The following is a 26,821-nucleotide window of genomic DNA, read 5'->3' on the forward strand; positions in this document are numbered from 1 at the left end:
CCGCCTGGGTAGAGGGTGACATGCCTCGATGTTCTTGCAATCCAGTTGTACTTGTATCCCCTTGGACTGTAGGAAATCCAGTTCCCCTGGCTAGGCATAATACTTCCAGATATAGTTGGAAGGATCTGTCCTGGGGTCGCCTTGGAGTCCCCCAATCAAAACTGGTAGATATGACCAGGGGAAGGGAAGTTAGGGGCCCTTTGCTGGAGCTGCTCCCCCCGCAACCCTACTACGGATAAACGGAGGAAAATGGATGGAAGTGCATTGTTCCCATGACTCAGGTATACATTTATTCGACCTAAACTGCCTAATTCTATGAGCCTTTTTGATTAGCACAAAAATCTGACCAAAAGTAGGCGGGGTTTTTACTTGTTGCTATTGATGATCATTTATCTGCGTTTTGCTAAAAAATGGCGCCAAAGCATATGCCCTCTTCCTTATACCAATTTTGACGACACTGATTCCCATGCTTTACTAAAACACAACTGGGATCCCAACCAAGCCAGGCCTTTCCTGTCACTCTCACAATGAAAAAAAACAACTTTTTCTCCATTTCTACTTTGGAAGCTGCTTTTCTTTTTCGTACTGGATCGGGTAATGATTATCTGTATTGACGTTTTTCTTATTATTTTAGTAGTGTAGTGTAAGCAGCAGGACACCAAAGATGTCCAGGATACCGGCAGACGCTGTGTGGGAAGTGCAATGCATAAACAAATCGGTTAGCTGTAGGTGCCAAAAATCTGAACGAAATATATCACTGGAGACAAGAAAGCAAAAAAACTCAGTTTTTTTTTTGTCACCTTAATACATTTTACTTGATGGCAAAATCAGTCCAATTTCAACAGGAAATGAGACAAGGAGATGAGAGGAGGTAGTTACATTACAACGTTTGTGGGGAATTCAGTGATCATCTAAACAATCAGTAAAGTGGAACAGGAAGTGGTGAGTGAAATGTACACATGAGACACATCGGCTTCAGTAGAAATGAAGGTTTTGCTGTCCAATACACCAGAGATGTTATAAAACCAAATGTACAATAAATATTTAGTATCAAAAACACTATTAATCCCTTTTAAAGTAGATAACACTTCCACGTTTTCAGTGTACAAGTTCCACAATATCAATGTTGACATACTGAAAAGATACCGAAAAACCAAACAAGTGATGCATGCTTTGAGCAAATAATCGTCCTAAACCATCAAAAGGAACAATGAGAAAAATCTTCATCTATTTTGAAATTAAGTTGCAATCCAGAATACATTTAAAGATTTAGATCATTCATTATTGTGTATACTGATCAGATCAAAAATACACACAGCGAAAGACAATCATGGGCTACACTATACATCAGAATTGAAAATGTTCCAAAATGCCCGTCTCAAAAATATGAAGTGTATTAGAAATGCTCAGATCCACACCACAGAGAGGACTTTACCCTTGGCTCTCTACACAGAACTGTGAAACCTGGACAGCTAAACACTGGAATGATGACAGCAAGGTTACACACGCTTCGTGGTCTTACTGGATCAAACATGTTTCATGAAGAAAGACTGCTTAAGATTTGCAATGTCGTCTTTATATTGGATAGGACAGGCTACCTTTTCTTAACATACCAACACAGGTTATTTTGAACTGCTCATTTTGAGAATAGCAAGTTTTCCAATATTTTCCAAAAAGTTCATATTTCTAAAGGCCATAATACCCATATACCATGTGTTGAGCTTTAGGTCGCTATAATCATTCCTTTTATCCAAACTGGTTCAAATACCTTCAGGACCCTGGTCCAAATGAGCCCATCAGCATTTCTTTCAGAGTTGGGATGTATTCAGTTACTGGTTCAAAGTTGCCTATTTGATTGATTGAATTTTGAACAACTGTACACGCTTTAGCTTCAAACTCTGGACAGCATGTTTTTACACGGAGTGAGGACTGTGGATGTTTACGCTACCAAAGGATCATTTGAAGGCCAGTATTGAACGAAGGAATAAAAGAGCAACAATAACTGTGATAGAGACACCTTAGAAGTATCAGTTGTATTGAGATAAGACTTGAAAAAGCCAGAATGATTTTGAGCTTTAAATGTTGTCTATGAGTAACCATACAACAACCAATAAAATGGTCCAAAATTGGAAAAGGATTTAAATCAGTTAATATCCTTTTTCAGGTATCTGACATGTAGTTACACATTTTTAGTACTTTAATTTAGACAGTATCAAAAAAAGCAGTGGTTCAAAACTCACAGGTAAATGTGAAAATCAGTATAATCAATAAATTAACTGATCCCTTTCTGCTCTACTGGTGACTCCCTATGTTAAATAATTGAAGTCATTTTTAGTCAATTTTTTTCCTTCAATGCTATATAAGTAAGTTTCAGGAGAATATTTAGCTCTTCAGTACCCACAACTATCCATCCTCTGTCTGTCACTGAGCAATTACAATTCATTGCCACCACAAGAACTCTCATTTTGTAAAGCAGGTTATTCAATGAGTAATTCTTGTCAATGGTTAAATAGGAATGTGTGTCTGCATCTGAAGAGGTCCTTGAATCTGCTGTAAAACACTAACATCTAACAAAGTGTTAATTTGAAAAAAGGAAGGACATCCCGTTTTCAGTTTTGTAACTTTGCCTCAGTGACGGAGAGAACATGGAGCACTCAACTGATCCTCAGCTTCTTGTTCACAATAATGTCACCATCCTTCATGATGAGTTTAGCAATGCAGCGTTATGTCCACAGTGAAAAATACCGATCTAATATCAAAAAGATGTATCAAAACTCCTACTCTCTACATGTAGCTATCAAAACTGGAGCATTGTGACGACCTGCATGTAGTGCGTGTTTAACCATCCTCCCCAACATTTATCTTTTTTTACAGAAGTCACACACAGTGTTATATACAGAGCGTTCCACATATTAGTGCCTTGAAAAAAGGTGCTGGTTCAGTGAACAAAATGGTGCAGGTGATCTGTGAGGTCCTCTGAATGCATCCCTATGATGTGTTCAAGGAGGTGTGTTCAAGAGCCCGGAGCTGACAAAACAAAAATATACAAAATCTAATAAACATGACTTTCTGATAAGTACTAGATTTATACAGCCATATTTAATGTAATAAAAAAGGTTACCTGTTAGAGTTTGAATGCTGCTTCAAGCATCAGGTAAAGAAACTGTAAAAAGGAAAATAGAAGGCAGAAATCATTAGAATTGTTTTAAATGATCTGCTTGTTATCAAAGCTCCAACCCCCTTGTCTTTATTTCAAAATAAAAGCTGGGGCACAACAGGAAGCAGAAGTTAAGGGTTAAGGTTGGGAATGCTTGAAAACAGTGTTCTGCAAAGGATCTAAACTACACGCTGGAGAGAGAAAGAGTTCATGGAGAGCGAGAGAAAAGAAAGAAATGTCTTCAGTTGGAAACAGTCACAGTGGAGGCAAAGCCAAAAAGAAAGAAGGGATTGTTGTCTAAGCCACATGACTGAAGGCTCATTAATGCAAACCAACCCAACGCTACGGCTCATAGGAACTGTAGGAAAGTCATCAACATGCAGTGACTAGAAACTATGTTCCATGATTCACTATCATACATGGTCCTTAAAGTATCATGGTGGGACCTTATTAACAATGCTAACAATGCTAAGACTGCCAAGATACAATGTTAAGTTGCTAGCAGTAGATCAAACCTCAGTTTAAAGGTTAACACATCTATCAAGATCCGTTTACATGACAAATATCTTTATTTTAGACTTTTCTCAATAGGTGAGTATTATTTCATACTTCTAGAAATGCTGATATATTTGTAAGGACAAACAATGGCCAACAGCTAGTTAGCTAGCTTGTTAGCTACCAACACAAGGTTAGCACATCTGATCAAAGTTCCCAAAGTCAACAAAACTGTGCCAACTCTCAATTTAAAGTATGCACCTGAGTCCAGAAAAGATTAATGTCGATTTTTGATCACTTGGGTTTTAAACATTTGTTTATTGTTATAACTATAACTGTTTAAAATGATTCTGTGTATATATATATATATATATATATACACAGAATCAACAACTAAACAACTAAATATATCTATATATATATATATATATATATATATATATATATATATATATATATATATATATATATATATATATATATATATATATATATATATATATATATATATATATATATATATATATATATATATATATCATTCTGAACAAATTGCTAACCTACTGCTAATTAGCTAGCTAACACTGAAAAACACAGCAAAATGCTGCATGCTGAGAGGAGGAAGCAGGGTTACTTTGCAGTATTTCTAAAGCACTTTTATGGAGTGTGGAGTCACCTTAAACTTAAGAGTTTGATTATTTATGATGAATTAATAAAATACATGATAGAACAGCTCTTATATGGAATCCTGTTTGCGCCATAGGAAAAAAATCCTGTAAGTCAATATAATTACTTAACTATCTCATTATAATGACTTACTATGTCATTATATTGACTTAGCTATCTCATTGTAATGACTTTTTATAATTATATATTTTTTTTATTGAAACAATTATGTCAAATACAGAATAAGGCACATAGACATCGATGTTCATCATATAAGCGGTACAACTTTATATTATGGTACAAAAATTCACCATCAACTAGTTGTTAATTAACATGCATATTAGCAGTATATTGGCTCTTTATTAGTCATTATAAAACACTTCCACTGGCTTCCACTATTTCACTTAAATAGAACACATCCAGCCAATCACAGCAAGACAAAACACAGACCACATGGATCCATCACACCCACCGGCTACAAACACACATACAGTATGTGTGTGCGAGTGTGTCTCATGAGTAGTAAGCCGATGCTTTCTTGCTGGACTGTGGTGGAAGTCGACGCATGGAGGGGGGGGGGGGCACCCTGATGAAGCATGGAGGAGGGAGAATGAGGTGAGTTTGGCATTGTGATGATCAAGCTCAAAAACCTTTACTCCCCCTACTCTGCGGGTTATTTAGGGCCCTACATTCTTGATGTAACAATTGCGTATGTTTATTTTTTTGATTTTAGTGTTTAGTATTATCAGTTACTACAGCTAGCGGTTATGGGTATCAGCTGGAAAAAAATCCATATGGTTCCTCCCCTGTTCCAGACTCAAAAAACAATCAAGCATTCTTCTTATAGCCAGAATATAATTCAGATCATTGGTTTATACTGAACTAAAAGTATAAATACCATGGTCTTAAAATAATCATTATGCAGAATGGCCATTTTGGAACTGTTAGGATATTATAGTACATTATATTATCATGTAATATTATCATGTTCGTAAAAACACTAACAATTTATTTAGCTGGTAACTACAAGTGTCAAATAAATGTAGTGGAGAATAAAGTACAATATCTCCAAAAATTGAACTTAAGTAACACACCACTGCTTATTATGTTTCATTTGAGGAATTATCTCACATAGAAGGTGAGTACCAAGAACAATTTAGAATTTTTTTGGGGGGGCATTGCTAACTGTGACTAGTTCTATAATCCAAAAATTATCTTAAGAATCCAGCACCACCATGGAATACACAGATTTTTCAAAAATGGAGTAACCTGATATGGCCGGATGTTTCTACAACATGAGAGACTCTTCCAGCAGTTCTACAGTGACAGGGCTGAACTGCCTCATGGTGTGAAATGGAAACATGGGGTGCAAATTGAAGGGAAGTGTGCCTCAAAAACAGGATACATTTGATATTAGGTATTCAAAGTAAAGCTCATTTCTTACCAACTCGCCCGCACAGCTTCGATGTCACTCACTAAGTTTTGGGCCAAACAAATTCCAAAGATCTGTGGATCAAAGAAAAAAAAAACACATACTTTTAAAAACAGATGCATTATTTTTCTGGAACATTATAAAGGTTTCACATAGGAGTGGACCTGACCTGCAGTAGTGCGACCCCGATGAAGATCCCCGCCACCAGGGTCAGGTTGTCCTGCAGCCACTTCTCAAACTGAGGCACGCAGCCCTTCACGTTGATGTAGTCCTTCTGCTCCGAGTCCTGCGGTAACACACACTCATCATCGAACACTTTAGATCTGGCTATTTGTTCCCGCAGGTTAGAAACGTTCAATATACAGATGTAGCGATTCCTTTCAGACAGTTTGAAACGCGAGGGCTGTGATTGGTACGTGATCTGCCCTCGCTCAAGGGAAAACCTCCAGTTTGACTTGAGACCGCCCCCGTGATAGATAAATGTAATTATAATGAATCCAGCTGCAATGGATCATTGATCCACCAGGGGGTGCAGTGGGGTTCCACACTGGAGCTCATGTGAAATAAAGTGAGATACAGTATGCTGGATGTACAGCGGAACTTTGTTAAGATCCATATGTCACGGATATCATACTCTGTGCTAAATAAGAGACATGTAATAATTTACAAAACATCACAATGTTGTTATTTAACAAAATAATTTTGTTATTCGAAAAAAACGAACGGGAGGAAATGCAGCCCGGCTCTCGATTTTTAATCCTAATTTAATCATCTTCACCACGATCATTTATGTTTATGTTCGCCGAATTGACATGAAATCACTGACACATATGAATATACTGTATTCAACTTCATTAAAACGTTATTAACGTGCCTAAACTCAGTAATTCACCAAAAATATGTATATTTTAATGGAGCTTCGTCGGTCGATCAGGATCCCAAAGTGTAGCGGAGGGATCCTCATCTGGATGAAGGGTGTTATTTTCCCCATAAGGAAAAAGTCGCTGCAAATTATCCCGCTTATTACACGGCCACATTCTCAACAAAGTAACGACATGACTCCCAATATTAATTGAAATGCTTTTATGGATTTAGAAAATGTTTTTATTGATTTAAAAAATAGTTGTATGTATTGATTTAAATTGACTTGCATCCGCTAAGAAAAATAGTCTGTTGTTACCGTTTTTTTAAACAGTCTGAATGAAACGGCAGCTCTCAGCTGTGTATTTACACAACTAATGGCCCATCAACCACAGCTCCCTCCCCCCCTCCCCCCCTGATCTTTCTTCTCCAGCAGCTAAATTAACTGTAGGTTACTCTGAGTGACCATAGACTGTATGTGACAAGCTTACAGTTAGTGATGTAACAACACCATAAAAGCTGGTGGGTTGAAAGCAATACGGGAGGTAAAAATAACTACAATAATTGTGATTTATTTATTGTGGCTTTTATGTTTTTAGGCATAAAATGTTATGTAATTCAGGCTTATAGTTCACCCTTCTCTAAAAGCCTTCAACAATGATAATATTCATTGTAATTTAATAAATCCTTCCAACACACATTGTAAAAAATAGCCTATTGTAAGTTAAGAAATCATTTCAATATGTACATCTTCTGATGTAACAACAATAACATTATAAATAGTAACATAGCTGAACATGGTATTGCACATTTAGCTTTGAGTGTTACTGACCTGAGATGTTTTTATTACATGAATTAAGGTGACTGAGGCTTTTTAACATACAGGGATGCAAACTCATCAGGTATGAAAAAGGTGACAATGATCCGAGCCCCCGGCTCCCCCACCCCACGGAATGACAGAGGATTTTAGCAGTCAGAACAACTAAAGCAGCAGTGTTAATAATAACAGAAACGCCAAAGAGTCACATCTAATAGAAATATATAAAAGCATTTATTTTAAATTGTGTAGCAGTCAGTTTATAATTTTGGCAGCACTGTTGAACATTTTGAAAATGTATTTTCATGCCTCTGTGCAAGGCTTAGTCTTTCTATCTTTATAGCCACGTGGTGTAAAGTAACTAAGTTCATAAACTCAACAAGTACTATACTTGGGCACAATTTTGAGATACTTGTACTTTATTTAAGTATTTCAATGTTTTGCTACTTTGTTCTTCTACTCCACTACAGTTCAGAGGTACATGGTGTACTTCTACTCCACTCCATGTATGTAATACCTTTAGTTACTTTACAGATGTGGATGAATGATGTGAAATATAATCAAGTGTTAATTCCGACTTTAGTTCCACCTGGAGTAAATCCACAAGCTACCCTGCAGTATACAAAGTCATTCAAACTAGCTGCACGTTTACCAGCTTTGAGAACACTTTCATGATCAATCATTATAAAACATATATCTATTATTCTGAAATGGACCAATCTGCACAATGACTACTTTTACTGTCGCTACTTTCACTATATTTTGATGATAATACTTTTCTACTTTTACTTGAGGAACATTTTGAATGCAGGACTTTTACTGTAACAGAGTATTCCTACACTCTGGGACTATTACTTTTACTCAAGTACAAGATCTGAGTACTTCTACTTTTACTCAAGTACAAGACCTGAGTACTTCTACTTTTAATCAAGACCTGAGTGCTTCTACTTTTACTCAAGATTTGAGTACTTCTACTTTTACTCTAGTACAACATCTGTGTGCTTCTACTTTTACTCAAGTACAATATATATATACTTATACCACCTCTGTTTATAGCCTATGAAAAAAACTATTAGAAATAGAAGGCTAAAGCTAACGTTAGCAGATAGTGACAATGTATGCTAGCTAGCTAGCTCAACGATTCCTTAAATATTATTGCCACAGAAAAACTTTTCAGTTCACATCACGCTCTGCCGCTCCGACAGGGTTATGGCTAGAAAGGATCAGTCTTCTGTAAAACTCTCGCGAGAGTTTGGCTGAATGTCACATGGCTGAATGTTTACGTTTAGCAGGCAGCCTTTCAGTTACGATCGTTAACATCAGTGGGCCACAGCAAATGATGATGAGAAGCTAAACTATCTATTAATTATGTCAATTACAGGGAGTGTAATTGTTGAAATAGGGTGTTAGCGGTCTTGCTGGTGTTCAAAGAAGAATGACAACACTGTAGATCACCAACACTATGGTTTATTTTTTATTCACAGGCAAGTCAACGTTGTCGCAGTAAAAGTCCCAAGATAGCTCCTGGTGCAATATGTTGCATCATGTTACTGCTGTAGATGTGTTTCCGAGCCGCTCCGATTACAACGAGAGTTACAACGAGAACGTGACGTCATATTTACACTAGACGGATCCTTTCTAGCCATAACCCTCCGACAGGGAGCTCTGCTCTGAACACCTGAACGGCCCGTTCTAACAGCTGTTCACCAGCGGTCCAGTCTGTGCCACAGTGACTCCGGACGCACAGCTAATATTAACGAACGCACCCGTAGGTAATGTAGCTGCTGAAGCTAGACCATCATCTCGGAGCAGCAGAGCCTTATTATACATCCATGAGCAGAGCCGACAGGCAGGAAGACTCGAGCACACAGCTCGTACTTCATTATAATATATAAAAAAAGAACACAATGCGTGTCATGATGGCACATAACAGCTCACGGCCGCAGATTACTCCGGGTCCCAGACCCCCCCATACCCCAAAAATATTTTTATTGCAGATCTACATGAATCACACAAACGACTTATTTTGGATTCAAAACGGCGAATTTCGCCGAAAGGTGACAAGTTTGCATCACTGAACATACACAGAGCACAACTGAAACATAACATCTGAGATCATGTAACAACATAATACACTTTTGAGAGACAGCAAGCGCATTTCGTGGCATCTGCGGGCAGTGGCAAGTACTTCCGGCATCTGCCACAGAGGCCGCTACTCCGTGGTATCTGTGGCAAGTATATGCCACAGATGTGGTATCTGTGGCAAGTATATGCCACAGCCACAACTTGCCGTGGCAAGTAAATGCCACAACCATGCCACAACTTGCCGTGGCAAGTATATGCCACAACTTATATATGCCACAACTTGCCGTGGCATGTAGGCTATATGCCACAACTTGCCGTGGCAAGTAAATGCCACAAGTTAAGAGTTAAGAGAAGGTTTACGGTAGCTGCCACTCGCCTTCCCTGGCAAATGCTGATATTTAAACCCGTATTTATCGCGTAAAATGTCGCTGTTTTAGCATGACTTTATCGGACTGATCTGTACACAAGACTGATGATCTGTTACTGATGGTCCGATCATATTTTTCAAAAAGATTAAACATATGTTCTATAGATTTTACTTGGAGAACGTGGTTTGTTAAAATAAATAAACGTGCTATTTTTATGATAATAGTCGGTACTCGAGTTGAGGGGGGATGGCATCCCCCCTGAAATAAAAACGGTTAAAATCATCCCCCTTCTAAAACGCATGGCGGGACCAATACGATTTTCATTGCCATAAGCAATAGCTGTGCACATGATATAACCTTTCACCCTTGATGGATTTCCATCATACATAATACACATAAGGATTATCTTATGTTAATGTTGGTATAGGCTACTTGACAGTAAGTGTGCTTCTATTGTTTGTTTTATATATAAATATATACATTCACTTGAAAAGACTGTAATTTCCTATTGTTACTGTTTTACTTTATGACAACTAGTGGTCATTTTCTGTGTTTTTGTTATGTCAGTGTTCATTTACTGAGTTTGTGATTTGTGACTTATTAATAAGGAAAACATCATCCTTAAAATTATTTTTTAAAATGTATTTTTAAATGTTCTAAATTTGAAAAAAATAGATACAAATAAACTAAAGTTAAAATCTTGTTTTTCATGCCCCAAGAGCAATAAAAACACTTTAAAAAATCCTGAGTGAGGCTTTCATAATTCATGGATGAAAGGGTTAAGAAAGACAAATATATGTTTCTATTGGTTTTAGTGAGATGGTTTATTGTAGTGTATTCTTACATATTCAGTAGGCTATATTGTTTATTCTTTAGATACTCTGTAGATAAATATCTACTAATAATGTGTAAATTATTTCCTGTTTCTTTTTATTATTATTATTTGCTGTAACGCAAAGATTTCAACATTTTAGATAAATAAATTAAATACAACGTATCATATCAAAATCTGTTTATGTTAATTAGCAACACAATGATTTGATATTTGCATGCATGACATATAACCTTTTTACTGATGCACACAAACAGTTTTAACAAGGGTGTAATTATATTACATTGTAACCCTCTTTCCTCAACATATTAAATCAACTTTATACGGTTAAATGAGGATTGCTTGGAGTATCATGCTTAAGAGAACATTCTTCATGTTAATTGTTCACCACTTTCAAAACGCAATAAAAGGATGGATAAAAAAGCATGCATTGTGTCTTGATTTTTAATATACTGTCATGATTGTCTTAACGGAATAACATGGTTTGTTTGGATTCACCGATATCAATATCTAATAAGAATAATCTGAAGCATTTAAATAAAAATGTTCAACCAGAATTAAAATATTAAACAACAAAACAGATACAATGACATTAATCTGTTTATTAACAACGAAAATAATACAAATTAAGTACATATGCCTGGATTTAAAATAACACATTTATACATGTGTACAATCAAATATAACTGTCCTTTGCCTCATTTATAAAATATAAATCTTAGCATCTCACTAGCAGTGGCAACTGCAATCAGTTACAGCTGCCCTAAGTCTGTAGCCAAGTCTAATAACACCATTGTACACGTTGCTGTGTCAATACAGATATTTATTTTTAATTATTTGTCTTTACTAGTAACAATACACCTGGTTATCGTAGCAAGCAGTGGAAACTCCCCTCAAGAAGCGACAATTGCCAAGGGCTTGCGTTGCAACGCTCACTTGCCAATATTTCTTTTTTTATTACAATATAGGCCTATGTTTAGCATACTATCATAGATATAGCACGTTTGTTTATTTTTAGCAAACCACGTAGGCTATTCCAAGTAAAATTGAATATAAATGATAATTTATTATCTTTTTGAAAAATAGAGATCGCACATCAGTCCTGTGTACAGATCAGTCCGATAAAGTCATGCCTAAACAGCGACATTTTACACGATAAATACGAGTTTAAATATCAGCATTTGCCACGGAAGGCGAGTGGCAGCTACTGTAAAACTTCTCTTAACTCTGGCATCTTGTGGCAACTCCCGTTCAGCATGCGCAAATGCCACGGCAAGTTGTGGCATATGCTTGCCACGGCAAGTTGTGGCATATGCTTGCCACGGCAAGTTGTGGCATCTGTGGCATTTACTTGCCACGGCAAGTTGTGGCATATACTTGCCACGGCAAGATGTGGCATATGCTTGCCACGGCAAGTTGTGGCATCTGTGGCATTTACTTGCCACGGCAAGTTGTGGCATATACTTGCCACGGCAAGTTGTGGCATATAGCCTACTTGCCACGGCAAGTTGTGGCTGTGGCATATACTTGCCACAGATGCCACAGAGTAGTGGCCTCTGTGGGAGATGCCACAAATGCCAAGGCACATGCCACGGCGATGTAGTGGCAACACTCATTGTGTTCTAGTATGATAAATAAAATAACATTGTACCTTGAAAATCAATGCATTTGTTCATTTGACACGTTGGTGGTTTTAGGTAGGCTATACAGCGACCCCTTGTGGTTCTAGTGTGAAGTAAAAGTAGAAGTAGCCAACCTAAATGTTGGAATACTCTGTTACAAGTAAAAGTCATGCATTAAAATTTTACTCAAGTAAAAGCGCAAAATGATTAGCATAACAATATACTTAAAGTGCATATTACATGTTTTCATTATAATAATTGATCATGAAAGTGTTCTCAAAGCTGGTAAAGGTGCAGCTAGTTTTAATGACTTTGTATACTGTAGTAGGGTATCTTGTGAATTTACTCCAGGAGTAACTATAAAGTCTGATTTAAGACTTGATTATATGTATCATCATTAATCAGAATCTGTAGTAAGTAACTAAAGGTAGCGTATTAAATAAATGTAGGGGAGTAGGCTACAATTACACAATTTACCTCTGAGTTGTAGTGGGGTAAGTAGCCTACTACGTAACATACCATTTACATACTCAACTAAAGTACAACTAGGCTATTTCTAAATCACAAGTACAGTACTTGAGTATACAAGTTAGCCTATTTCCCACCTCTGGTCAACAATGTTAGATCTTTATGTCAACTTACTAATAATATATCTTGAGTATTATCATAAAAATAGCACGTTTATTTATTTTAACAAACCACGTTCTCCAAGTAAAACCTATAGAACATATGTTTAATCTTTTTAAAAAATATGATCGGACCATCAGTAACAGATCATCAGTCTTGTGTACAGATCAGTCCGATAAAGTCATGCCAAAACAGCGACATTTTACGTGATAAATACGGGTTTAAATATCAGCATTTGCCACGGAAGGCGGGTGGCAGCTACCGTAAACCTTCTCTTAACTCTTAACTTGTGGCATTTACTTGCCACGGCAAGTTGTGGCATATACTTGTCACGGCAAGTTGTGGCATATATAAGTTGTGGCATATACTGGCATGGTTGTGGCATTTACTTGCCACGGCAAGTTGTGGCTGTGGCATATACTTGCCACAGATACCACATCTGTGGCATATACTTGCCACAGATACCACGGAGTAGCGGCCTCTGTGGCAGATGCCGGAAGTACTTGCCACTGCCTGCAGATGCCACGAAATGAGCCAGGCCCTACTGACACTTTTTGGGGATGCTTGGGATGTGATTGAGGGACACGGCTTAGAACGGGCGTGTCGCCTGGCAGGACAGGAGAGTGTGTGCACCAGTCTGCCTTGATCTATGAATTCATGTCCGTGACACTCACTGCTGCCCACAGCTGTTTTATAGAAGGAAATTCTTTCACTTCATGAAAGTGTTTTAACCACACACCTCTACACACACATGACGGGTGTTATTTCCCCCATAAGGAACAAGTCGCTGCAAATTAACCCCGCTTATTACACGGCCACATTCTCAACAGAGTAACGACATGACTCCCAATATTAATTGAAATGCTTTTATGGATTTTGAAAATGTTTTTATTGATTTAAAAAATAGTTGTATGTATTGATTTAAATTAAACATAGTTGTATTGATTTAAATTGACATGCATCCGCTAAGAAAAATAGTCCGTTGTTACCGTTTTTTAAACAGTCTGAATGAAACGGCAGCTCTCAGCTGTGTATTTACACAACTAATGGCCCATCAACCACAGCTCTCTCCCCCCCTCCCCCCTTGATCTTTCTTCTCCAGCAGCTAAATTAACTGTAGGTTACTCTGAGTGACAAGCTTACAGTTAGACACAACACTGTCATTGCAAGTGACCCTCAGTTAGTTGACTTTTATGTTCAACCGCTAAATTCGTTACTGATAAAAAAGGGCTTCTACTGTACCTAATTACCTTAACACTAGAACCGCCAGAGGTTTTTGTATAGGCCTACCTAAACCCGTCAAATCCCGCTATTAGAATGCAATTTTTAACAAAATAGGGTGCTACATAACACACTTTCAGGAAAAGTCACGGACTGGGAGACTTTAATATTTTAATGAAAAAAAGTTACATTGCACACACACAACACACATCACACAAATTGACCCGATTGGCGGTTCTAGTGTTAAATAAACTCACTAATTAATTAAACCAGTTCAATACGCATTATTCTTATTCTTATCATTCTTTATGAGTGCAGAAATAGTCTTAAAATCAGATCTGTTTTTTAAATGAAATCTGACGGCAGGCAGTTAGCTCTGATCACCTATGATAAATTTGCCGCACCTAATCGCTGGCCATTTAGCCACAGACACTGTTCGAAATGGGGGGGAGCTAGGGGAAGCTTGGCTCCCCCGAAGAGGGGGGGAGCTCCCCTGAAGGCTGACTTTGAGATAAATAGGGGGAGCCCAAAAGAATCGTGCATATTTGTGTCACACAGATTAGAAATATTGAGTTTCTGTAAATAACAGTTCTTGAAATAAATAATAGTTATTGTTCATTACAGTTTCTGAATATTTGTTTTATATTTGTGAATATGTCTGGGTGTTGCCATCTGTACGTGGCGGCGCTGCATTCTTACTTACGTTGCTATGGTTATGGCGGCGCGATATTTGAAATGTTCATATTGATATTTTTTTAACTCTGGCTTTGTAATAAAAAATATGGCAAAACGAAAACAGCCAAGCGTCACAGCTTTTGGATTCACACGCAAAGAAGCAAAGGAGTCTAAAAATGACAACGTGAACGGAAAACAACTTTTAGTTGGCCGGCTGTAAGCGGCGTTAGGGTCGAGCTTGACAGCTCCACACCGAGGGAGAGGCCTGCCGATGCGGAGCCTGAAGAAGCTTCAACAACGGCCACATCCGCCGGCATAGTGACACCGTCTGTATTAGTAGAAGAGTGTTTTTATAGCAATTGATCGCATCCGCGCTGCTGCGCCAGTCAACAGAGCGTGCGTGTGACATATTTAGTAGCAGGATGTGCTCTGAAAAATAGGGCTCCCCGAAAGCAAATGGGTAATTTGAAAACTGACAGAGCTCCCTCTATACAAATCAAACTGTAGACGGTGTGAAAGCACCTATTGTTTTAAATAATGGTCGGAATGTGACCTGTGAGCCTTCTGAATTACCGTGGGACAGCACATTCTAAACTAAAATGTTCAATCAATAAAGTAACATCTTATCTTATCTTAATAATATCTTCATATTAATAATAATAATAAATCATACAGTATGTGTCCGAAAGGGAGCAGGAGGAAGCAAACACAAAAATATACAAAAAATATACTGCATATTAAAGCAAACGATTGTAAAGGTAAAAGTATGAGCATAACAAATAAAGAAGTGTAATGTAAACATTTACATTATAATTATTTAATATATAAAGACTATAGATTATTGAATTACAAGATTAGATATACTTTAGTTGATCTAAAATATTGATGTGTTCAAATGCTCTTCAAAACACAACTGAAAGTCCATGAAACTTGTCTTTCTGTATTTGTGAATGAAGCGCCATCTCCTGGTTAAAACCTGAAATTGAAAATCTGGCAACGCCCTCTTGGAAAATAGTGGGAGGGCTTAACATTCCTCTATACTGGTCTTTGGTAGGTCGTAGGCAGGAAGCTGTAAGCTGGAGTCTGAAATTAAGTGCTACATCTGTAGTTTTATTTTTACTGTACCAAGTTTCTCACATATTTATATAATATTGTCTTTTTTTTTTTTAAATGTTTCAGAATAGTCTTTAAAATAGTTTTTTAAATAACTTACTACTTCCTTTAAAAAAAACAAAAAACATATTCTTCTTTCTGTGTCTCTGTATGCCCATTTACACCAAATTCCTTGTATGTGTAAACCTACTTCTGAAAAACAAATGCAGAATTTAACATTTGATAAAAACTCAGTCTTGATGAAAAGATAAATGTTGGTTTAAAAAAGAGAAAATATTCACATTCATCAGTCAAAGTTCAGACGTCTGCTACTACTCTTCATTTGAGAAAAATCTCAACACTATGGAAACTCTTGAATGGGAATGGAAGCAGTGTTTAGCCACATCTGCAGACTATGGTAATGGCCATGATGATAGAACACTATTAAACCTCCAATAAGATTAATTCAAATAATAATTAATGGATATCTGATTTTATATCTGTTTTTAATTTCTCACTAAATCGGGTCAGGTCCATGTCTTCCCAACAACTAAATTAACATTAATCAGTTCTAAAATGTAACATCTGTCACATCGGATATTTTCCTACCCTTTCATTTCGAAGTGAAAATAATAATAATAGTTCAATCAATAGCAAGATTTAGCATTAGCATGATTTTTGGACTATTAGCAGCTTTAAAAACACCTTCAGCCTTCCTTTAAAACCCATGTAACATCACTAACAGTAAATAGCTACATAATATCTATAAAAAGTGAACAAAAACTCCAACCGAGTCATAAATAAGAGAAGAGAATCTAAGAGTGAGGAAGAGTGAGTGAAGACTTACTGGTTTAGCTCGGATGTCGTATCCACACTGAGTGTTTATGACGTCCTCCTACAGACACAAAGAGCAGCTGTATATTAAAAACAGCCTTGTGATGTGACAAGCAATACAAAGACATGTTTATGTACAGGAAGGGTTCAAATTCAAAAAGGGAAATCTGAATTAGCTTGACCTAATGTGCTACGTAATTAAGTTCATTTACTCAAGTACTGTCCTTAAGTTTAAAATGTACCGGTAGGTACTTTTACTTGACTTGAGTATTTCCACATTATGCTACTTTATACTTTTTACTCCACTACATTTATTTTACAGATTTAGTTACTAGCTACTTTGCAGATTTAGATTTCTAATACAAAATACATATCAATTAATGCATTATTATAGGTCAAGCTAGCGACTAGTATATCAAGTAATTCAAATAAACCCCACTTTTACCAAGTGCAACGTTGAAATCATGGTCATGCATCAATAATTATGATAAAACAATTGTAAACATGTGGTGCTTAAATGAGCCATTCTGCATAACGAGTACTTTTACTTTTGGTACGTAAAGTATATTTTAATGCTACAACTATAACTAACATGTTCATGGAGAAGTGAAGAAATGAGGGTCTCGTACCGCGGGGTCCTTGGTGCAGCAGGAGAAGGGGACTCCACACTTTTCCCGGCTGGGATTCCCATCAGTACAGTTAAAGTAGATGTTGAGGTTCCAGTCGTCCGCTCCGAACGCACCGCAGCAGTCCCACTGAAGCAGAGCAGAGAACTGTTAGAGGCTTTATCTGAATTACAGGTTTCCTCTGTTGACCAACATGATCAAATACATTTTTTTTTAAATACTAGTACGAGTGGATCTGACTGGAAGTACAATAAGGATGATGTTGTGTTTAACTATAAATGAACATGCTGTTTTTCTAGCGTACGTATTCCTGGGTGAAATCGATGAGGTTCTGTAGATCGATGTCGTCGCGGTACGCCCGGATGTTGTTGTTGATGAACAGGTTGAGCTGGTCTTTAATCCAGTCCTTGAAGACAAACGCCAGGATCCCCGTCGTCAACTCCAGGAAAAAGATGATTCCCAGAAACACGGAGAACTACAGCGGTCAGAAAGACAAACAGTGGGTGAGTTTCTCCATCAGTCATCCCATCAGCGTGCAGAATGGACGTCTTGTCATGGAACGTACAAACTTCAGTAGAAAGGTGTTCTCCCGCAGTGCTCCAATACATCCTGCAAAGCCCAGGATGAACATGATCCCCCCGACCACCATGAAGAGCCAGACTGGGTCCAGCCCCCCCAGGTCTGTGATGGACGAGATGTTGGACAGAACCCCCTGAGGACAGAGACAGAACCGGTCAGAGCCAGTCTCTGCAAGACTGAACATCTGCCAAGAGGGTCGCAGTGACATCACACAGGATGGAAGCACAAATAGAAACAGAAAAGGTTTTACCCTCTGATACACGCTGCACTCCGATTCATTTTAGACCCATTTAGAATACTAAATCAGATACCTAGGGACCAGAGTTTCCGCTAGAATTTTTTTTTGCCGGTCAACATCTCCGTTAAAGTTGAAATCTTCTGGACAAAATGAGAAAAGCGCCGGTCAAAGGTCTTCTTTGTTATTTATTGAGCTTTAAAAGAAATTGATAACGACTCTATACAAACTAATTATAGTAGATCAACTACATTATTCAAAAGTGTACAGTAACTTTGGATAATAACAAAGGGATAGCCTCTTTTCCTCTTTCTCCCTCTCCTGACAGCCCGTCAGTATCTCATGCAGCTCGCTGATCCAGTAATGATTGACCCGACAGTAAAGAATAAATATATGTATAGTTTAGCTAGTTCCAGAGGTAGATAAACTAGCTACGTGTGTTAGGTCTAACTTAAAGTGTGTGTTTTGCTCCGCTCACCAGTCCGTCACAGCGGACAGAGCTGCAGGTGATCATAGAGCTGCATCATGTAGAGCTGCAGGTGATCATAGAGCTGCATCATGTAGAGCTGAAAATGATCATAGAGCTGCATCATTTAGAGCTGCAGGTGATCATAGAGCTGCATCATGTAGAGCTGCAAATGATCATAGAGCTGCATCATGTAGAGCTGCAGGTGATCATAGAGCTACATCATGTAGAGCTGCAGGTGATCATAGAGCTGCATCATGTAGAGCTGCATCATGTAGAGCTGCAGGTGATCATGCAGAGCTGCGTGTCTCCGTCAGCAGCGGCTGAACTGATCTCTTTCTCCTGTCAGATTTTACTCGCGTTTATGTCCATATCGATCAGATCTAGCTAGTTCTGGCTAATGATATGACTGCCTGCTTATCAAAGGACACCTCCTAAACAATAAGCGTTGCTTGGCAACGGGGTGTGGTAAAAAGTATAGCGCAGCATTATGCAGGTCTGCTGTTAGCGCTGTTAGCTTCGGTAGCGGAGTTTGATGGCTGAAAAAACAATTAGCCTGCCTCTATTTTAACTCTAAATGCAACCATAATTTAAAACATGCTGTATTTGGAGAATACTTCCAATCAGGGTTAGGGATGCCAGCGATTATTCGATTTTTCGAATATTCGTTACAGTCTCCATAATCGAATTTTTTTGGCATCCCTGATAGAGTGGCGAAGTCCCTCCCCTTCCGGGGGAGCTCCATGGGACCTTATTTCGGAAAAATTATGTATTGAAGTCAATGGAGAGAGAAAGATTATCTTTCGATCCCGTTTGAATTGTGATACGAATTACACATATGATGTTTGGCAATTTAAAAAGATAATTTTGCAAGTAAAAATAAAATAAATGACTTCAATACATAATTTTTCCAAAATAAGGTCCCATGGAGGTCCACCGGAACGGGAGGGACTTCGCCACTCTATCAGGATATGAGGCCATAAACTTACTAGCAAGTGATACCAGGGTTGCGTTCGGATAGTTTAAAAATCAGCTCCTAAGTTCTAACCCTATCTCCTATTCCTTGACCTCTGAGTGAAACGTCACGGGGTTAAGGGATAGTGGATAGGAGAATTCAAAAGGACTTACAGTAGGAGAAGAGATTGCGGTACTTTAGAGAATCCGAATGCACTTTCACTATCCGACGTGTTTATGTATTTTTTTCCTGATGCTGTTGCTTTATGCTTTATGAACAACAGAGAAACATATTCTTCATGACCAAAGTTGGAATTGAAATAAAAAAGTAAAACTTATGCTCATCACCCTCTCCCTCCGGTCCACATTAATTCAAATGATCCCAATACGTATGATTGTATGAACTATGAAAATATCTTAAAATCAATACAAATGTATTTATTATAAACGTTAGTCTTTAACACCTATCACTGTGTATATCACCATTCAAACGTCTTTTAAAAGTTGAACAAACCCCACACAGCTCAGTGAAATGTTGACTTTATTTGATCATTTCAGTAAAAACTAACATTCATATTTCTCTTTTTAATTATAATACTGATGAACGTTCAAAACAAAAGCACTTAGGCAACTTGCCACATACGTTTTAAAATGCTTAATAAGCACCGTAACTTTCATGATATAACTTCTCCGTCATAATCGTTTGTGTCCGTGAACGGCCGACTGTTGTGTGATGTCAAATGCTGCGGCTGCAAGGCATTGTGGGGCAGCATTTTCTCCTCTTCTTTCGGTTAGGGAAGTCCAGTGGTTCCTAAGCTAAAGGAGGTTATAAAGGAATTTTGAAACCTCCTTTCCTATCATTCTAGAGCAGTGGTCACCAACCTTTTTAAGCCCAAGATCACCGACCTCGGCCTAGGTGAAAGGCGAGATCGACCTATTGCAGAATTGAGTGAAAAAGACGGCCCAGACAATGCTTCCAATTTGAGGCCTTTTATATAGGCTAATTGCATCTGAATTACTGTTACAAGGAAGGCTCCATAATCAACTCACGGCATATAGGCAGGGGTAAAGTGCTATTGGGGGGCGGACCTCACCTCCTCTAGGGGGGTCCTCACCTCCTCTAGGGGGGTCCGGGGGGATGCTCCCCATCTGGTGCACTTTGAGAGCAACATGAAGGGATCTAATGATACCTCTCTCAGCACCCATATGAAACAGAACTGTAAACAGATTTTCTTTTTCTTTATGGATATTTTAGAAATCACTCCCCTTTTAAACTGTATTCTTGTTTTACTACCATATACAGGTAGTAGGCTATTTCATACCTGTTTTTAATTTATTCTCTTATTGTTTGTATAACTATAATGATCATATGAAGGTGTGCCGCGGAAATAATCTTTTGAATAATTTGTGACAAAACCGTTCTAAACACTCAGAGAGTCCTTTAGCTCACCTGAGCCCCTCAGTCTGACAGGAGAGGACTCTCCTCCAGCTTGTTGTGGAAACAGCTCCTTATGTCCGTTAGTGCAGCTAGCTAACCAGATGCTAACATCCCAGTCCCCGCTAGCACCGGTCCTTCTCTCTCCCTCACTCCCTCTCTCCATCACACTAAATGCGCTATTGCCACACACACACACACAGAGCCGAGCTTGAATGACACAGGCACACGTGTATTTCCATGCAACTCTCTGATTGGCCTGGTGTCTTGCCTCTGTTGCGTTCACTGAACACGGGAAATTACAGTCCTGCCGTGGTCTCTTGTGTCATGATGAGGTTCACTTAAGCCACGGTTAATGTATTATATTATTAGGTGTCTCAAATATACGTCAATCAAGTGGCACCTGCTAACGGGGTGGTAGATGATAGGTTTACATCTAAAAACGTATTTTTCAAACATTATTATTTAAAGGCCATGTAATGCATCTAACACAGGTGTTTTTTAACATGTAGTTTAGATATCACCAGAATAAAAATAAATAAAAATGTTTAAAGTTTCGTCATAATTAAATGACATATACGTTAAAAACCGATCTTGGTTCCGAAGTTTGCCGAGTACGCCCCCGATCACTCCCGAACGAGCGGTGACGTCACACGTGGCAAACATTGCCATTTGATCAAATCAGTCCAAATGGCAAGCAACGCGATAACTTCAGACAGCGACAGCGACAGCGATCATTCAAGCTCAGATTCGGTGGGTTATCTGGATTCAGTTACAGAAGTAGAGAGTGAACCAGCTAGCCTTTCACTTCAAGGAATCTTGCCTTATAAGTACAAGCCTCCTGCCCAGCAATCGAACAACGAGGCAGAAACTTGTGAAAGAGAAGCGGATTCCGCAGCCGGCGAGACTCGAGTCGGCAATACTGAATGGTAAATTCTGTTTTATTTAATTTGACCTGCACTAAATGTCGATCTTAATTTGTCATCTGTTCCTCACACGTCCGGCAGATATTGTTTTGTTTTTTAATGTTATGTACAATATTCAGGTGTACATGTCAATGCTGTGAAAGCATGCCCACTGCAGATGAATGTGTATGCTGCAGAGAGATCTGGCAGGTGATGGAACAAATAGACAGTTTGCAACCTACTGACCAGATAGCAGAGTCCTGCATCGGGTCGGGTATCCGCGGGTACCCGACGGGTGACCCGCAAAAAAGGTGATTTGCGGGTGGTATTTTTTCAAACGCTTTTTTCCGGGTTCGCTTCTGGGTAAAACAAAGATGATACGGGTCCGGTTGCGGGTGTTGCATAATAAATATATTTAAACAATAATAATTTAGTCTAATGTTTAAATCCTCAGACCTCTCCTCCGCGGGACCGAGCATAATCATAACCTCTGCAGTGCATCTATCTGCTGCTGAGCGCACCACATTCTGAATGGCTGAGGTGAAGCTCTCTATAGCGGAGAATACAGCATTTTCAATAACTCTTCCTCAAGAGCGAAATCCAACGTCTGGGAGGCTTTTGGTGTCATCCTAGATGGAGAAAATAAACAACATCCCAGGCTTTTTGAGCCAAATATGCAACTGCGTGTGTTAATAATTGCACGTTTTCACTGCTTATATATATGCGGGTTCGGGTCGGGTTGCAGATCTTGTGCCGGCGGGTCGGGTCGGGTTGCGGAACTAATTGGCAATATGTGCGGGTAGCGGGGCGGGTTCGGTACTGCACGTCACGGGTGCGGGGCGGGAGCGGGTCTTGAAAATCAGACCCGTGCAGGACTCTGCCAGATAGAGGTCACCGACGAGAAACCAAGGTGCATTATTAGCCACCCAGGCTTTAGAGAAGGCTGTCTCAGTGTTTGGACACTGAAAATAGCGTATCTTCAATACAAACAACAACACAGAGCAGTTGATGGCCCACTACACCAGTAAGTAAATATTGATTGACCCAACTGCCTATTGCAGCTTTGCTTTCATATAATACTTTTAGTCGCTACATATATGGTACACTTTTAAAGATACCATTAAACTCTTTCAAGCAGTCAAAAACAGCTTGGCTTTTATTTTTTCTGTGTATGCAAGTTCAATGTATGCTTGGGAAAAGAAACAACTACACATGTGAGGAAATATATAAGAGGTCTATGATTCTGTCAAGCAGTCATGTATAACCTCATATTTATTTTGTACAAGTAAAATACAAATATCATGTTATAAGCCAATTTGTAACCATTGCTACATAATAGTACTACATAACATTTTATTTTTCTCCAAATATATTTATAATCTGTATACTTTTTTTTCATTAGGAAGTATCGATATACAGCTTATCGACAGTTTGTACGTTGGTGCTGGGGTGTACTCGGCCCAAAAATCAGAGTCCCGCTGCCTGCATGTGCTGTAACCGAGATACGGAAGACTTACCCTGAACCGGGAGGCCGCTATCAGGGATTTCAATGGCCAAATCTGTAATTTGACATAAGTCATGCAGCTGAACTGGTTAAAATGGTTTCGCATGATGTAAATAATTTACAAAGTACATCATTTACAATATTATTTTTCCAAAGAAACATGTAAATATAACAACATTTTCCAAATTTGTAAGATTGTATTAATTTACTGTTTGATAAATAAAAAAGGGTTCTTTTGTTAATTTTTCACTTGTAACATTTTATCTTTATTGCAGTGTACATTAGTCTATTTTGGTATATGTGCGAGCCCACAAATAATTAAAAGTGGTAAAAATAATAAAGATATTCAGACGTAATTCATTTTTGGCCTTACTTATTTCACTTCAACTTTTATATATTTCAGTCACTAGGCAAGTTCACTGTACTCTGGTGACATTTAGCTCAAGCTGGCATAACACCTGTAGTAACTTAATTCTGACCCGAGTTTTGTGCACAATCTTCCAGCACCCATGATCAATGTTTATAGCAATCAGGAAACATTCACAGCTCACAACTACACATCGCTTCCCCATCATGAATTGTTAGATAAAAAAAGTTTAGCGAGGTCCGGTTACACATATGTTGAGCGAAAATAGCGGAAGGATACAAAACAAACAATCCAGACGAGGCTGGTGTTTGCCACGTGTGACGTCACACAGCTGGGTTAATGGCTGGCAAGCTTTTCGCTACCAGAGCGGAATAACACGGGAAAGTGGCACACATTTCATGTTATTTGGGGGGTATTTATGGAAAGAATCATTGATGTTGATATGTCAAATGAAACAGTGGAAAGTGATGAAGCGATTTATTAACACAGAATAACATTTATTTTGGACATTACATGGACTTTAAATTGAATTTGTCTTTCTTTTGTTACTTTTTTTTTTTTAACGGTCCGAGATCTACCCGCACCACACTCGACAATCGACCGGTCAATCGCGATCGACTGGTTGGCGACCACTGTTCTAGAGAATTCGAACGGCACTTATCATGGCTGCCACTGAGGGACTTCCGGGTCATTTCACTCCGTTAGGAAGGTTCCTAAGCTAAATGGACTATTCGACTGCAGCCTAGGTTTATTTTCTGATAAACTATATACAATCACCAGTCTTTTATCGAAATTGACCCCTGATGGCCAAAAGAGAGACTGCAGAATTGGATTTCATTTTCAGACCCGGAGGTTGCAGTTGGTTGCAGTTTGTAAATCCAACACAACAAGCTCTAAAGGGATAAAAGGCTCTGCAGAGCTGAGGGGAATCGGAATGTTTGTAATGATTCTTTGACCCCAAAAAATTACCCCTTTAAAACGACAAACCCTTATTTCTACCATTGTTTGTATAAGACTGTTGATTAGTGCAGCTTTAATTTTCAATAAGTTGTGGCATTAAAACAACAACATTCTATTCAAAACAAATATATAAGTATGCCCAAAAAATATGTGGGAGTGTAGGTAGAAAGTGTATTCTGTTTGGCAATATCACCAACAACCCCCTCAGAGTCCTGACGTACCTTCTCACTCCAGGCCCACAGTCCGATCGCAACCAAGGCCATGCCCAGCAGCTGCAAAACACCACAGTCAAGTCAGATCACAGTGGGGGGGGGGGGGGGGGGGGGCATGAGTGTGACATAATGACAGGCTGTCACACTGCTAATGAAAACACACACTGTGACCCTGATCAGATCCTGCCTCTGCTCTGACCGCAGCCTCCTTATCTCAGACCCTCTTTATTCATATATCAGCACTATACCAGAGCATGAATGTTTCATGTATGTTAGCCCTTCCAATAAAGTCACTGTAAAACAAAAAGAGGCGTCTTCCTGAGATTGTCGTCCACAACAAGTAAGTAAACATATCAAATGAAAAAATATGAAATGTATGTTTGTTTTACATTAAAGCATCGACTTTCAGGGTTTACAGCTTTTGGAAATGTGGGAACTTGTGAAGGACCTTTTGACAATTTATGCAAAGTATTCTTTACATTTACAACGAAAATACTTGGTATTTTCAGCCCTAACTTATATGCCTTTAAAACATTTGTATGCATGCTTCTTAGTTAACATTGAGCTGTCTTTGGCTTTTTTCTGCTGTAACAAATGTAAATGTTCCCCTCTGTGGGTAAAGGTATTCTGATTGTGATTGTGATTCTGTGTGCATTCAAACTGTTCATGTTGGTTAGGTCATGCTGTGAACTACCACCGTCGGTTATGAATGACATCACTTTTTTAAAACGCATTACATCATGTCTACATGCAGTCTGAAGTATTACACATGCATTTAAAAATAAAAAAGTTACACAATCATTGAAAAATAAAGTTGGACATGATGGAGCTTCAGAGGGTGATATGAATGATAATCCTGATCGGACCGAGCTGAGCTGTCATTAGTTCACAAAAAGCCGATTAGCTGAGCAGCGCCCGCAGCAGCTCCGACAGGATGTTATCGAGCGAATGAAACCAGTCAGACATGCATTGATATCTTCCTGGAAAATATCGTTAATGACAACGGCAGCATAATAAAATGCTAACAATATCGGGGCCTTCCTTCCTCCCTATTGGCTGGTGGACATGATAATAACCGAAGTGCACTTGAGAGAGGCGCAGACCGTATAAATAACACAATAAAGCTTCTTACCCAGAACAGGATGTTGAATCCGAAAATGAAGTATTTGATGCAGCAGCTGACTTCGTTGCCTTTGTAATAATTCCCCGACATCTTTGAGCATCCTTGGCGCGTTGTGAGAGGAAAAGCACGGCCTGCTCACAGGCTTTGTGTGTGGGATGGAACAGGTTCAGCGCTCCGGGGATGCATTTCACTCCGTCCGCTTCAAATGTTCCCGCAGCCGCTCTCCATCCGCACCGCGAACATTCTGGAAGTTTTCAGGACGCTAACACCGGCAGCACCGAGCACAGAAAGGAGAAGTCACCGCAGTAAACCGCAGAATAAAAACGCTGCTCTGTTTAGTGGACAAATTGCGCCTACAGGAGGCGGTGCGGCTGCTGCGGGTGGTCGTCAATGATTGGCTAGAAAAAGACGTGAAAGACGGAGAAGGCAGCCAATCATTTTAGAGGAAAGAAGGGTCACTTCCTGTGTCCAGAATGATGAGAAACATTTACAAAAAAATATAATAATAATAATAATAATACATGACTTAATTAAGTAACATATAAATAAACAGAAAAAACACATGACAACAACAAAAAACTGTGTGTGGTGTCGTTTCTAATAAGACTATTGATACTCATATCAATAACAGTTAGCTGTATTAGCCAAGACCCTTTTTTTCTCATATCCCT

The 26,821-nt window shown here is 38.7% G+C and overlaps 1 protein-coding gene across 2 annotated transcripts; it reads right to left on the reverse strand.

Annotated features, from left to right (window-relative positions):
• Positions 1 to 791: 791 nt before the first annotated feature.
• On the reverse strand, positions 792 to 26,550 carry tspan5a (tetraspanin 5a). Of its 2 annotated transcripts, XM_079671869.1 has the most exons (11): positions 26,160 to 26,550; positions 25,037 to 25,087; positions 17,976 to 18,122; positions 17,715 to 17,885; positions 17,414 to 17,539; positions 16,798 to 16,845; positions 5,920 to 6,036; positions 5,763 to 5,824; positions 4,791 to 4,904; positions 3,122 to 3,163; positions 792 to 3,027 (listed from the first exon to the last, which is right to left on the reverse strand). In XM_079671869.1, exons 1-9 carry the CDS (start codon positions 26,238 to 26,240, stop codon positions 4,832 to 4,834), a joined length of 876 nt encoding a protein of 291 aa, XP_079527995.1. In that variant the 5' UTR covers positions 26,241 to 26,550; the 3' UTR covers positions 792 to 3,027; positions 3,122 to 3,163; positions 4,791 to 4,831. The 2 variants fall into 2 exon arrangements, with proteins under 2 accessions (XP_079527995.1, XP_079527996.1); XM_079671870.1 differs by lacking the exon at positions 4,791 to 4,904 and having other exon boundaries at positions 26,160 to 26,546.
• Positions 26,551 to 26,821: the final 271 nt, after the last annotated feature.

This window comes from Notothenia rossii (assembly GCF_949606895.1).
Source record: "Notothenia rossii genome assembly, chromosome: 3".
In the NCBI taxonomy this organism is placed as follows: domain Eukaryota; kingdom Metazoa; phylum Chordata; class Actinopteri; order Perciformes; family Nototheniidae; genus Notothenia; species Notothenia rossii.

Coding starts and splice junctions, on each gene's coding strand:
- tspan5a (XM_079671869.1), bottom strand. CDS start 26,240: ATGTCGGGGAATTATTACAAAGGCAACGAAGTCAGCTGCTGCATCAAA. Junction 17,886..17,975: donor ACACCTTTCTACTGAAGTTT/GTACGTTCCATG, acceptor TGACCGCTGTAG/TTCTCCGTGTTTCTGGGAAT. Junction 5,825..5,919: donor TCGGGGTCGCACTACTGCAG/GTCAGGTCCACT, acceptor TTTGATCCACAG/ATCTTTGGAATTTGTTTGGC.